Below are 14,198 nucleotides of genomic sequence, written 5' to 3' on the forward strand. Positions count from 1 at the left end.
AAGTTATGTATGTTTTCTAAAGCTGAAAACATTTAGTTTCATTGTGTGAACATTTGTGCTGAAGGAGCAGTGAGTAGGATTGGGGGAATTTATTGGCAGAAAAGGAATATGCTATTAGTAATTATGTTTTCTTTAATGTTTAGTCATCTGAAAGTAAGAATAGTTCTGTTTTTCATTGACAATATCTTCCTTTTGGGGTAAAAAGAAAAAGAAAAAGCCTGACCATTAATGAATGAATTTACAAATAAAATACATATTAATGTTAGTATTAGTAGATATCACACAGTATTGAATAATGTATTTCTTATTTGTCATTCAGTATTGTAAAATTGCACTGAAGTGTTTTTTTATTTCTGATTGATTGGATGATTTATTGATTTACTGACTGACTGAATGAGTAAAGTTAAAGTACAATTATTCAAGTACTTTACAATTCTGAGGCAGTCTTGGTCACTTCTATATCCTGCTACTTACTGTGAGGCAAATAGTGTACGTTTTACTCAACTAAATGTACTTGAAAGTTAAAGTTACTCACTTATTGTTTTTATTTGCAGGTTAACATTTAACACATGATAATTAAACCAGACAATTCTTTCGTTTAAGTGTGTTAAAATTGCAAGACGGGACCAGCTACAACATAAAAAAGTTACTTGCAAATATTTTCTTTCACTTTGTTAACATTATGACTTTTACTTAACACACACTACTATTCCTACTTTTAATGAAATGATCTAAACACTTCTTCCGCCATTGTGGCCTTGTACCTTTTGTTTTTGATTTGTATACTTGTACAGTTTATTTCATATTTAATCCTCTACCCTGCCGTGGTTTGACATGCGTGTGGCTTCCCCTTCGCTCGAGGGCGTGGAGCACAGCTGGGGGCGGTGATGAGGAACAACGTGCTCTGTGTGTACAAGCAGGCGGCGATGAGACAACAAGCCAGACAGACTTCATCACAGAACACCACAGATCCCTCCGGCGCTGTAAATCACTTCTTCACCCTTTGAACAGACTTAGTGACCGAGAGGACGACCTGTTGAAGATTTCAAAAGCAAAACCGTTTCTGACATGCACTTTGATAAATGTGAGTACATGAGCTTTTGATTTGTTGATTATGTGCAGAAGTGTCATCGCTGGTATAATTGAGTGCAGATGTACAACGTTGAATGATTTGACAGTAATGATGACAAGTAATCGTTTTTAAAGTCACTGCATTGCTGAACACATACTTGTTTTAACATACAGTAGGGTGTTATTGTGTTAGTGGTATGGTGAACACTAATTGATTATATTGATAAGCCTACAATATGACACATGCATCCCTCCATCATAAACACATTCAATAGATTCTGTTTTGACTTTATTTGGGTAACTGTGTTTTAATGTTAGTTTAGGTTATCTAGCCAAAAGAAACAATTGTATATTTTAGATTTCATACAGTTGACTGACACCTTCAGCCTTTTGTTTCAGTTTTCATTTAATAACATCATAATTCTCTTTGGATGACAGCCATTATTTGGGGAAACCCTGATCCACCTCCACCCCTGCTTGTTGTTTTCATTTCCCCTTTTGATTAATGCCAGACAAACAAACTTTGTGACGTGACAACTTAGCTTTCTTTGTTCGTGCCATCTTTGACACAGGCTTGAGTGCTTACATATTTAGTCAGGCTGGCTGGGCTCAGTCATACCACAAAATGAGGAAATTGGCGCCGCACTGTTTCTTTCTTTCTGTTCAGAGCAAGCCAAAAGGGAAAGGTCGTCGGAATCCCCAACCTCCCACGCACATGACTCAATGTCCAGGAGTTTCCACAACTCCTATTTGAATATAACACAGAGTAGCCCAAAGTGTATATATGTGTGTGTATGGGCTAAGATGTCCTCTCACTCTTGGAGAAACTATTGAAAACCATTTCCTCACTTCTAGTTTCTCTCAGCTGATGTGTCAAACTGTAAAGTGTTGGGGCAACTTCTATCGTCTTTTAAATTACTGTTTACTATAGGTTGTGAGGTTCCATTTTTCAGCATTACATCATCAGTAAATTGTTGTAAAGATCAAGTGAGTCAGGATAAGAGTAACCTATAGTAACACCTTCTGAACTTGCAACCTGGTGTCACTGAAATGTACTGACTGATGTCATGTATTCTGATAAAGACCTTTGTTATATTGTGGGGGCAGGTCACACACAGCAGCACAAGGCCTTTTTGTGTAGGGCATGTTTTCAGATGGAAGTGGAAGTATTTCTTTTGAAAGACGTGACTAACCGACAGCAGTCTACGCTCCACAAACTAATTTGCATATTTAGTTTTTGGAAGTATACCTTCTTTGTATTTTGCTCTGGAGAAAAGAGAGCTGTCTCGTCACAGCAGTCAACATTCACGGGCAAGAAAACAAGAGAAACGACAAAAAGAATATGACTCTCTTCTTCTGCTCTGCCTCCGGGGCTCGTAGGTGCAATAGAAAGCACAAGGCGGCTACACGTGTCGAGGTGACGTGCCCGTGACACACCAAAGGCAGGAAGATGTGGTTTTTCTGTTAGCGTAACGGAGCGAGACAGGAAGATGTCATAGAAAATTAGCTGCGGCAATCCCATGTAAAAGGTTTTCTGATGAATCGGTTTGGTTTTGCACAGCCACACGATCTGTGTTCCTAATGGAGGAGGTTTCTCAGCGCTTTATCTGTGTTCTCCGGTTCCACCGACAAGGTGGAAATATCACTTTATCGTTCACGTGTGGGGTGAAGCTTTTGAGGAAGCAAAATGTGTGTCACATCATGTCAGCTGGAAACATCAGAATTCGGTTTTGTAACATGTTTTCCTATTTTTCTCACCCGCTTAATGGAAATTATACTTTTGTTTTATCAGCAGGGGGAAAACATACTCATAGCATTATGGATTTTCTATTTTCTATTATATTTGTCTAAAAAGGTGCAGACAAATGGCACCGTGGAGAAAGTGAGCAGGGGCAGTGATTTAGGCGATAGCATGATATTATTTCAAGAATGTATTCTGCCCTGCATTATTTAAAATATAAGCTTTTACTGCTTTAATAAAACAAAGCTCCTCCTGATGAGATATACAATAAAATGTTGGCATACTCCAGTGAGAGTAAACAAGACACTAACACTTGCACACATATAGGCAACCCATACTCTACATTATTATCTTTTATGTATTTCCTAATTGACATATTTTGTGACGCATAGCCATAAAAAGAGAAAATATTCGATAATTTGCCACTTTATGGTTGATGATTGATTCTAAATGAAATATATTTGGGATTTTGACTGTTGGATGCAGACAAAACATGGATATTTATAAAAAATAATTGTAACTGTTGCATTTCCAAACATTATTGATCTATTATGTCCATCACATGACCAAATAGTCATTCCTTTTTGCACGATTAACATTTTTCAGCGCCAAAAGAGAAGCAGTGTTGCAGTCTGCCCACAGTGAAGAAACTCTTGGAGCAGAAGAGACGGCGTGAGACGGCGTCTGTGCCTCCCTCCTGCTCTACGGCCGGCACGAGTCCTGCTCCTCCAACTACTGTTCCAGTAAGGCGGCACACCGAGGGGGATCGGCATCTCACAAAATATTATATCATAAAGATGTGACGATTGATGTCTATTTTTATTTCTCCCATTCTCCCAGCAGTTACCTTCAGCAGAACAGTTTACCTGTACAGGTAAGAGAAGGACAACTTCTGCACAACACTGGTGATATTCTTCATGGCGTGATATGGCTCATTCCTCTGAGACCGAGACCTTTATTGTTGTCCAAAAAGTATAACAAATGCATTAATTAGCCCCACTGTCGCTTTGGGGGACATGCTCCTTCATTAAGATGCACATGGGCACTGTAGTTTATGTTTGAAGCAATTACACATACACTATCCCCAAAAAATACACCAATTAAACATGCATTATGTGTTGATGCTTATTATGAGGATGCATGTCTATGGTTTGGGGCACAGACAGGGTAGAAAGTCAGAAAGTATTGAGGGACAGACTAACACATTGATGTTTTTGGTCTGTTCAAGGGATTTGTTGACAATAACAAAAATGTGAAACGTCACCAGACTTGTTATTTTATCTTGAACATAATGTCTCAACAGTTCTGACTGAGTCCTTTCCATTTTAGGTGCATCTAGCAGCTACTCAGACATGGCAGTGAGCTATGAGCAGTGGGCCCCAGCAGCAGAGTCTGCGGTCGGTTTCTACCCCGGCCATCCAGAAACCAGCTACGCTGCAGCCTACAGCCTCCCAATGACGTCTGACTACGGCACACAGCAGCAGCTCCCGGGATATGGAGGACACACCATGTCTCAAACATACGTAAAAGAAATGATTTCTACTAACATGTTCTGTGTATCTGTATCCTATATGATGGTTTAACATGTATTACCTGCTTCCTCCTGAGCAGGAGTGCCCGATGAGTGCAGTCACAGACCCCGGCATGGCTTCGTCTTGGTCCCTTCTGGGTTCCAGCCCGAGTTTTGGTTCGTCAATGGACGCCACCAAGCTGGAACAGGCCAGGATGCTGCTCAACGGGATGGATTACAGCCGCGCTACTGGGCAGGATGAAGACGGAGACACGTGAGTGCTTACGAGTGACTACAAGTGTGTGAGAATGTAGCGTGTGGATTATATGTGTTGCTAGCGAAACCCAAGAAGGAGAATACAAGTTAACTAATTCATAGATTACACTGATAATACACACACACACACACACACACACACACACACACGTACACACACACACGCGCACGCACGCACACACACAGAGTTTCGTTTTCAGTCACAAGCTAAAAGTCAGAGCCACATTTGCAGTTTGGTAATCCAAGAAAGATTAAGAAAACCAAAAAGATGTGAATGAGTCAGCCTCTCGAATCGATGATTCTATAAAAAAACGGAGAGACCAATTCAACTGTGAAAGGGAATAGTGTGAAATTGGTTGCAGGGATTACACACAGCTCAAAACAAATGTACCGTGTGCTCTTGTTCTGCAGCATCCTGCACATCTACACTGCCAAGGGCCTCAGGGAGTGTGCCTTCGCTGCTGCAGAGAGGCTGAGGGATGTAGGCAGGCTCGATGCCAAAGAGCACAAGGGAAAGGTATGAAGAAAAAAACATCTTCCAAAGTGTGCAAATCGCTCTTTTGGCACACCTTGTTTAGGGAAATCTGAAAACATTAGCACAGGACGATAATTTCTCCAAATAAAGTTGCTTAATTAATGTGCCGGTTGCAGACTGCTTTACTGGTGGCGGTGACGGCCAACCAGCCGGAGATTGTGCGAGATCTGCTGTCCTTAGGAACGGACATCAATGCCTGTGACGTTAACGGACAAACTGCTCTTCATCTGGCCGCCCACTATGGTCTACCTGGGGTTCTTCAGGTAAAGCACTCGTAATGAATTGATTTTTGACATGAGTCAGCAACGTAAGCTATGCCTAGCAGACCTTAATGATTCCTCTTTTGCAGGCAATTCTGTCCAGCAGGCCGGCTGTCAACCTGGAGGCCCGCAATTTCGAGGGTAACTTAATGTTATTACAATGCAAATGATTGAAGGAGTGTTCAGCTCGCCAAACATCATTAGAGCTTCAATTGCAATGTCACACGTGTCTTCTTCTTTGCCTTAGGTATGACTCCTCTGCACTGTGCAGCCATTTCTCACAGTGTCACCATGAAGGCGTTGTCCAACAGCGGGCTGACGGATGTCGGTCTTCAGACCAAGGCTGCGGAGAAGCTCTCCTGCGTACAGATGCTTCTCACGGCCGGGGCAATCCTCCTCAGCCAGGTGCGATCCCCGCTCTCCCTGTTCTGAGCAAGTAATACGCATATATGTGTCAGCAATCAGGTATAGAGTTCAATATGTAAAACCCTGACGTTTCAGTAAGAATGACGAGTTAAGGGAAGTGCCCAGGATTCAACCAACCGTGATGACGAAGCATTATCCCCCTCTCCCGCCCCCCCAGCTACTCTCTGCTTTGGTTCTTCTGCCTTGTTTGACACTTACATGTCTCAGTCTGACGCTGGTTCTTTTTTAAACATCACTTTCAATCATCCACTTGCAGGAAATCAAAAGTAACAAGACGGTGCTGCACTTGGCAGTCAAGGAGGGGAACATCGATCTGGTGACTTATCTGTTGAGGATTCCCCTGCCGAAAAACTTTGTCAACTTGAAAGTGAGTCCCACTCTGGCACAAAACTCAAAATTGGATTTTGTGGGTTTATGTGAATTTACAATGTATACATACATGAGTCGGAGTCATGCTGCATCCCCCACCGCCCCCCTTTTTGCATAGGCGCATGGTCACACAGCTTTACACATGGCAGCTGGTCTCCATGGCAACCCCCACCAGGAGGAGATCCTGCAGCTTCTTCTGCGCAGAGGAGCCGATCCCAGTATCCGCAACCTGGAGAACGACCAGCCGGCTCACCTGCTGCAGAGCGGCCTCCACGGAGAGCAGGTCAGCAGCACGTCTTTTTTAACAGCCAGACAAGACCTGCACTGTTTCAGCCTGTGTGGTGGGCTATTAGTTATCATTAATGTATGTTTCCATTTCTAGCTCAAGCTCATACTGAAGAAACGAAGTGCTTCCTCTCGTCGACGTATCGTGTCTTTGCAGGACCAGGAATAACATGAAAAGACCCCACTTGTAATCCCCATTTGGAGGGAATGAGTTTATAAGATGTTACCTCTGTTAAGAAGGGGATTTACAGTGTATTGTTATGTTGCTTTGGGAATCTCTGGCCGATGTATTGTTAACAAACTAGTTTGGCATATTAAGCTCTAGATATAATTTCCATTTGATTCGGAAAATCATGCTTACTGTGTAAATCTTCAATTACCTGTAATTTGGTGTCTGTAAAGAGCCTTATTTATTTTTCTACACATAGGGTGAATAAGTCATGTGTTGGCAAAGCATCTCATTCCAAAATGTTAAAACATCTGACTATAGGAGACATTTTTTATTATATATTTAACTTTTTTAAATGAAAGCCTTTAATCAAACTAAAATGAAGAGCGTCTCCAAACAGCAGAGGCTTTAGACGTGGAAAGTAGAGTAGTATTCATTCCCCTAACCGGCTACACTCCCAGTTTTATGTTGATTTCTATGAAATCGTTTGTATGATCTCCAGGACAATGTCCCTGAAACCCCTCTGACTATATTGTAAAACCCCCCCATCATGACAAGCTATCATATTGATACACTGAGCGATGGTTTGGATTTTGGTCAGCATGTGTGCTTATGTTAAGAATGCATGTGGTAAAAATGAGAAGGAGCTATCATTTAACTTTCTGTCTGTATGCATCATACTTACATGTGTAACATCAAGTACATTTTTTCTTTGTGGGAAAAGAAACTTAACTGTTTGTGAAACTATTATGTATTTGAAACTGGTTGTGACAATAAATGTTCTTATCAAAGAGACATTACATGAGTAAGTGCGGTGACACATTGTCTGTACATTTTAGTCATAATTCATGAATAAAAGTACAATAACACTTGTATGTTAAAGTTCCATTGACATGTTTTGATGCTCAGGGTGCCTTTTGATCAGCCCCCACTTACTTTATTTAGCTACAGATATTTGCAGGATGGAAAATACACCATCCCACTATGGGATAGTGTCTGGAGGATTTTAATTTTCAAACCCAATTTCCACTGAGGTTTACTGCAATGATAATAAACTTTAGAAACAGGTGAAATGAGATTGGTTTTTAACTGTAAATTGAGAGATGTATTAGGTTTTGAGCTACCTCTCACTTATATATCATCTCTGTAAGATGTTATACATTTCTGTAAAGCACACAGGAAAGATCCATATCATAAAATTGTTGAAAGACTGATAAAAACATCTTGAGTAGATGAGATCTTTATTTGAATCAGGGGTGCCATTTTTCAGCTTGACAGATAATAACTTGATTTGTCGTACCTTTGCCTTTAATTTAACAGAATAAATGAATAAATAAGCAAACTCAAACACTGTATTACATTAATTAAATATGTTTTCAAAGCATTATAAAATAAAATACACAACTGAATATTGTCAAGATATTATGCCTGCTTTTTCTTTTTAGCATTATATATTTGGCCTATATTCTATTTTCTCATGCTAGCAAACAGTTGATCAATGCGTGCAGTTCCTTTTTTTCCGCTCTAAATCGTGTTAGCTTATGAATATTCATGCTCTTAACTTAATTGTTTTACAGGAGTCAGATGTAAAGAAGAGACAACAACTGTTCAAATTTGTTTGATTAAAAGTACCTTTTCAAATCTCATGGTTGGTCATATCTTTTTGTTTATTTCCAACGATCACACATGAATGAACAATCACTTATTGTAAGACTTTCGGCATAATTCAGTGGGAGTCTCAATAAAAGCAGGTCAGGATGCTGTTGATCATCCAGCTGTTGGAGGTAACCAGCATATGTGTGTGTTCGCTGGTGTGGTTCCTGTGACGACGTCCGTCCTTTCAGGCATATATTATGTTTTCTATACAGTTTGAGGAGGCACTGCAAAAGAAAAGGAAACAAATCAGGCGGATTGCAGAGAGAAAGTGAACACCATTGAGTTCTTCCTGAACAGTGACGTGAACTTACCCTCTGTCTTTGGGATCGGGGTACCAGATGAGCTGGAACTGCAAACAGAAAAAAAGGAAATTAGTAAGTATCTGAATTGTTTGAATTATTTAAGATTACTGATTAGGAAATAAAGGTTGAAAACTGTGGCCACAACTTCAACTTGGAGTTGGATTTGACGAGTATACATTATCAGGGTTACATGATCCAAAAGCAGTTGGAGCCACAGGGTTCGGAGGTAACTGAGAGGTAACAGCCCTCTTCTTTCTTCTCATCTTTCCATAAAAGCGGCATGCGATCAGATCATATCAGATCAATATACTCTGCCCTCTCATACCAACACACGAGGAGTGTGATGCATACATTTTAGGAGCAAGCACTGAGATAAAGAGAACAGCAAAGCACTACCCACACGGGATTAGTCAAGGTGTAAAAATGATTGAATGTGTTGAAAGTGTGTTTTGGGTTGAGTATGCAGAACAAGGGGTGGGGGTTTTGAGAACAGGCATCCAGGGCAGGGATAGGAAAAGCTGAGGAAAACTTAGTTTTAGTCAAAGAACAAAAATATGTTTTTTTTTTCCACACTGGTCGGGTATTCCCTTCAAGTCAAATTCATACAGCATGCGCAGGCGGATCATCCAGTAAGCTTTGCACAATTCTTACTTGGATGAGGATTTTACACAATTTGTGAATTTTTTACCTGTTTGAAGAATGATAGATTAGTTACAAAGGTACAGTTGATCATGTATATGTGATTAAGCCTCTATATTCAAGTGATATGTGGGAGAAAAGCTTCACTTACTGAGGGCTATTAAAATGCCAGAAACAAACATGATTGCTGCAAGGACAACCCCCGTTGTCCGCAATGTATCATAATCTACAAGGGACATAACCATATGGGACTTTATAGGCGTGGGTTTATGATGAACTTGAAACACACTGTAGTAAAAGGCACAACAAATCATGTGTTTAACATGGTGCTTTTGACTTAAGAAAGTAGTAGATGGTGTAAATCTTACCATAATCAAAGTCACTTCGGTCTGGAAACATAGTTTCTGCAAAGACAGAGGAGGGGCAGTTATAGAGAACAGATTAAATATGATACTGTGAGTGTGGCTCCAGCGACAGCAAAAAGGTGTGTTCAGTTCAGCACCATGGATAGCAAGGTTTGCAGCTCTTCAGCTCTGCAGGCTTGGCTCCACAACTCCTTTGGAGTGTTTTTTTTTCCCACTGAGAGGAGCTCAATGCAGCATCTTTGCTCAGCAGAAAAAGATGCACCAATTAAAAAAGTGGGTTGCAAGCCAGCAGCAGGATACAGGGGTCTCATCACAGCAGCAGAGAAACAAAGAGAGATTGAATAATAATATAAAGTTAAAGAAGCCACTTGAAATAACTGCTTTATTTTTTGACACACATTGAGACTGTAAAAGAAGATTCTACTCTGAACCAAAACAGTGGTTTTGCAAATATAAGCACGTTTTAGCTACACCGATGCCAGATTGTTAGAGTATCTGGGCGTCAATAATGCGGCTCGCATGTTGCTGAACCCTCACACCCAAGTGGCTGAGCTGGTAATTTGGATTTCTTTACACTGTTTTCTCTCTGCCACAAAGACTCTGCAGTTTTAAAGAAACACTAATTCTAAGTATTGTTCATTCATTCCAGTGAGGCGTTTACTGAAAACACTCCCTTTGTTATAACACTGGTCCATGCATCAGCAGTAAATTGGCTCTTGGCACTGAAGCAACAATGCAGCAGGCTAATTAAAGATGTGTATGAAACAAAAACAGTTAGTTTCATTCATCCAAATGAAATGATAAATCACAAAATGAATGCACATGTAATAACCAAACACAACATACTACTACTACTACTATTACTACTACTATTACTACTACTACTAATAATAAAAATAATAATAATAAAACTGTTTCATACATGTTACACCCTTGAAAATCCCATGAAAGAAGAAAAAAAACAGTCAAACCTGTAGTGGACATGTCTGCACTGTAGAGATGTTGAGGATCTCCTTCTCCCAGAAATGTAGCAGGATGCAGTTGGAGGTTGGATATGAAAGGAGGAAGCTGGTCAGGACAGCCTGCAGAACTGCTTAAGAAGCCTCTCTGTACACTCAGCAGGGACCCTCTGGTGGCCATAGCGAAACACTGCATTTGACAATGGTGGGCTACTCCCATAAAGATCTGCAGGGACGACTGGGCGTAGTGTCGCCACAGAAGCTTGCAACTAGATGAAATAAACAGCTAATGTAATGTTACTATAAGGTAGACAGTTAACAGTCTACTGAGTATCATACCGTCTTCTGTGGAGCATGCAAGTGCATGAGGGTGTTAATTGCATGTGAGAAAAATTAAGGTATTTAGGATATAAAAGGATTGATGCTATAATCTGTCTGTACTCTGGGTTTTGCACCAGATTCTTACTTATGCTTCATAGAAACGTTACTTGCATGCTCAACATACACCAGTTCCTTTTCCCAGTGCTTTCTTTTGTGCAGTGCAGTCAGCCCGTTTCTGCAGCACCAGGGAGAAAATACAGTCCGCCTATGCAGCTTTTACATTCACAGGGGATGCCACAATCACTACGGCTGAAAGTCTGCCAATAAAAACGGCACTGAAAAGAGAGATAGGTCAAATTAAGTTTTTTTTCTTTTTTTTTTAAAGACAGCCCCCTCCAAGTGCTGCATAGTGCAGCACATAAATCATTCACACTCTCACTGCTGGCCGTTACTACTGCATGTGTAACTGAAGTATCTGCAGAGTCAGCAGCAGTGGTAGTGCAGCAAAATGTAATGCTGTTCGCTGCTGGTCTTCTTCTAACGGCAGAGAAAACGAAATAGCCATGCAGAAGAAACCTTTTCAAACATGTGTTTTATTATTTTGCATCAATCTGAAAGTCATAAAAATACAAATGAGAATCACACTTGTACTACTCTACACTACTACCTTATACAGTTGGAACATTATCTAGTCACAGTAATTGATGATAACAACATTTAAAAATAAAAAAGGAGCACAGTAACATTAAGAAATTGAAGGAAGCTTCTTGTGTTCGTGAAGATTGTCATCTGCTGTGATCAAGGTATTTGCTGCCACCTAGTGGTAGGTCCGTAACACTGTCAAAAAGAGGTGGAAGATAAGTTTGTTTTGCTCTGAAAAAATATCTTTCAGCCTTCTTTTTTTTTTTTTTTTTTACAGAAAATAGATGCACAGATGTTTAGAAGAAACTCACCAGATCTCCGTTGTTCTTTGTCTTTGTGTCTACTAAGCTGTTAAAGAGTTTGAGATTACTGTTTTATTTGAAAAGAAAGTCAATACATCTACTTGATAAGCATGGCTAGTTATTATAATAGAAGAAAGAAAACAATATTCACCCCGAGGAACACCTGATTCCACATCAGGACCTCTGGATCTGAAGAATATTAACAGTTAGATAATGCGGCTGTATGGATGTTTGATCTATTTTACAGAAAACTAAATGTGTGGTTTGTTCATCCTAACTTCGACTTCACTCACCTTGACTTGTCACCCTTTGAGCAGTTACATTTTCGGGCTGTTTTTTGGGGGGAAAACACAAGAGAAAGAATTATACGTCTAAAATGGTGACAAACGGAACAAGATATCATAAAAAGAATGTATGCAGCTTTAACAGTCCACTAATGCCTCACCCTTCAGGCTATTAAAAGAGGACGAGGTTGTTCCAAGCCTTGATAGGTGCATGATTACAGTCTTGAGCGTGTGCCAATAAACCTATCTGGCCAGCACGTCTTGGGAGGCCTTATGTATTTGCTTATTTAACTTTGCCCAAAATGCATGCATTACAATACACTAGCCAGTGTGTTGGACAACCTTTAGCTAGCAGCATTTCTATCGTGTGAAATCATTGGTTATGTCATTTAGATGCAACACACTTTGCCGATAAACATCATAGATGTTTGATGCATTCACACAACATGTGCTGCAAGACTCCATTCTGCTCTTTATTGCTTTCCTTGTCAACTAAATAAAATGAAAAAATGGAGTTGTTGTCTTCACATCTTATTCTGATGATGTGGCTGTATATATAGTCTTCTACTGATATACCTATTTGGCCCACAGACAGGGTCTTTACACATGTAATACAATACAAATAATAATATATATATAAGTACAATATATACATATAAATACAGGATTTCTCAGTACGGGCAGCTCAACGTCATGGTCGACCTGTTGAAACAGCTTTCAGATATCCAAGTACTCTCTAATGTAAGCTTAAAAAAATATACTGCATTATACTTTTAGAAAGAATGTGTCTTTATAATCTTCTAAGAAAAAATGTAGCCCGTATCAGAAATAATGTACAATACTTTGATTGAGAACCCGCCCACAAACAAACACATGCTACTTCCACTTGAAGTGTTGACTAAGACTAGACGAGTGGCCTACATACTCTCAGGACTAAGAATAAAGCTGAACGCATCTTGAAAGATAACACTCCTCCTTTACTCACTGACTCTGACACTGGGAGGCACCAAAGGGTGCCTGTTGCTATAAATGATGTCACAACTTCACGATTGTAATTTTACAACATTAGTTGACATTGTTAAAAACCTAAGAAGCTCAATTGGTAACTTTTATTTTCACAATTCACATGGAATTTAAGAGTAATTTTTAAGTGAAAAATGAAAAATCTGTATTTTGTATTGCTGGAGCAAATGACAGTAAAAACAATTGGAGAACAGATTACATGTGTGAACAAACACACAGCAGTAAAAACAGCTTTGCTTCACTCTGTGTCTACTGTAAATATGTGTATTTAATGAACGATCAATTGATTTAGTTGTGATATCAAGCTCCACTCTTAACTTGAGGCAGTGTGAGAATGTTTTTTTTTTTTAAATCATTTGTGTGTAATGCAACGACTTCATAGAGTCACCGTGGTTTTGATTAACATAAGCGTTTGGGTCCTATTTCATTCTTTATTGGTTGGTTTTGGTTTCAGGGCTAGCGCTGGCACTGGCAGGAGCCACATGTGCAGGCAGGTGAGGAATAGGAACCTTGGAAGGACAGAAGCCTGCTTGTTTTGGGAGACTGCAAAAGCCAACTCACAGATACAGGGATCCCAGTGTGGTGGCGGGCCGTCAGGGCCAGCTAAGCCTTCTCTGCTGGCCGAAACAGAATCACAAATTTATAGCTATTTTATAATTTAATTGTTTGTTTATATTATAACGCGATAATATAAATAACTTAACAGTAGTTAATATCGTTCTTTCTGATCGTGGCTCGTGCTCTTGAGTGTGCAGTGTTTTAGTGCCGCAGTTTTGTTGTTTTGTTCAAACTAAATGTGACTGGTTCTTGTTGGTGTGGACTACAGGATTACAGCAGCATTGTATTCACTTGTGAGCAATGCTGCTGTAATCCTGTAATTTCCCCACTGCGGGAATAATAAAGGATGATCTTATTTTATCTTATCTCATGCATTGTCCGTTAATGACGCAGCATCCCGTCATGCGCATATTTATGTATATGATATCAGACGGCAAAGAAGGCCCAGGTAGAAAATACACGGCCCTCCCCTGGGTGACACTGACCCTTAGCGCTGCATATCCGC

General features: G+C 40.0%; 2 protein-coding genes and 1 long non-coding RNA gene across 3 annotated transcripts; 1 reads left to right on the plus strand and 2 right to left on the minus strand.

Annotated features, from left to right (window-relative positions):
* Nucleotides 1–1,068: 1,068 nt before the first annotated feature.
* On the plus strand, nucleotides 1,069–6,642 carry nfkbid (nuclear factor of kappa light polypeptide gene enhancer in B-cells inhibitor, delta; the record flags this gene model as incomplete). Its single annotated transcript, XM_079227628.1, has 12 exons — nucleotides 1,069–1,084; nucleotides 3,419–3,555; nucleotides 3,653–3,686; nucleotides 4,142–4,335; nucleotides 4,424–4,596; nucleotides 5,010–5,115; nucleotides 5,250–5,396; nucleotides 5,483–5,534; nucleotides 5,641–5,798; nucleotides 6,076–6,186; nucleotides 6,307–6,471; nucleotides 6,571–6,642. The coding sequence occupies 12 exons, from the start codon at nucleotides 1,069–1,071 to the stop codon at nucleotides 6,640–6,642; spliced, it is 1,365 nt and encodes a 454-aa protein (XP_079083754.1).
* Nucleotides 6,643–7,882: 1,240 nt separating this feature from the next.
* On the minus strand, nucleotides 7,883–10,650 carry fxyd7 (FXYD domain containing ion transport regulator 7). The gene is made up of 7 exons (XM_079227332.1): nucleotides 10,576–10,650; nucleotides 9,608–9,643; nucleotides 9,391–9,465; nucleotides 9,252–9,288; nucleotides 8,952–8,992; nucleotides 8,610–8,647; nucleotides 7,883–8,522 (listed from the first exon to the last, which is right to left on the minus strand). The coding sequence occupies exons 1-7, from the start codon at nucleotides 10,586–10,588 to the stop codon at nucleotides 8,310–8,312; spliced, it is 453 nt and encodes a 150-aa protein (XP_079083458.1). The 5' UTR covers nucleotides 10,589–10,650; the 3' UTR covers nucleotides 7,883–8,309.
* Nucleotides 10,651–11,456: 806 nt separating this feature from the next.
* On the minus strand, nucleotides 11,457–11,875 carry LOC306745236. Its single transcript, XR_013771111.1, has 2 exons — nucleotides 11,838–11,875; nucleotides 11,457–11,721 (listed from the first exon to the last, which is right to left on the minus strand). It is a non-coding gene; the product is annotated as an uncharacterized lncRNA (long non-coding RNA).
* Nucleotides 11,876–14,198: the final 2,323 nt, after the last annotated feature.

Source organism: Taurulus bubalis (assembly GCF_910589615.1).
Source record: "Taurulus bubalis genome assembly, chromosome: 12".
Lineage (NCBI taxonomy): Eukaryota > Metazoa > Chordata > Actinopteri > Perciformes > Cottidae > Taurulus > Taurulus bubalis.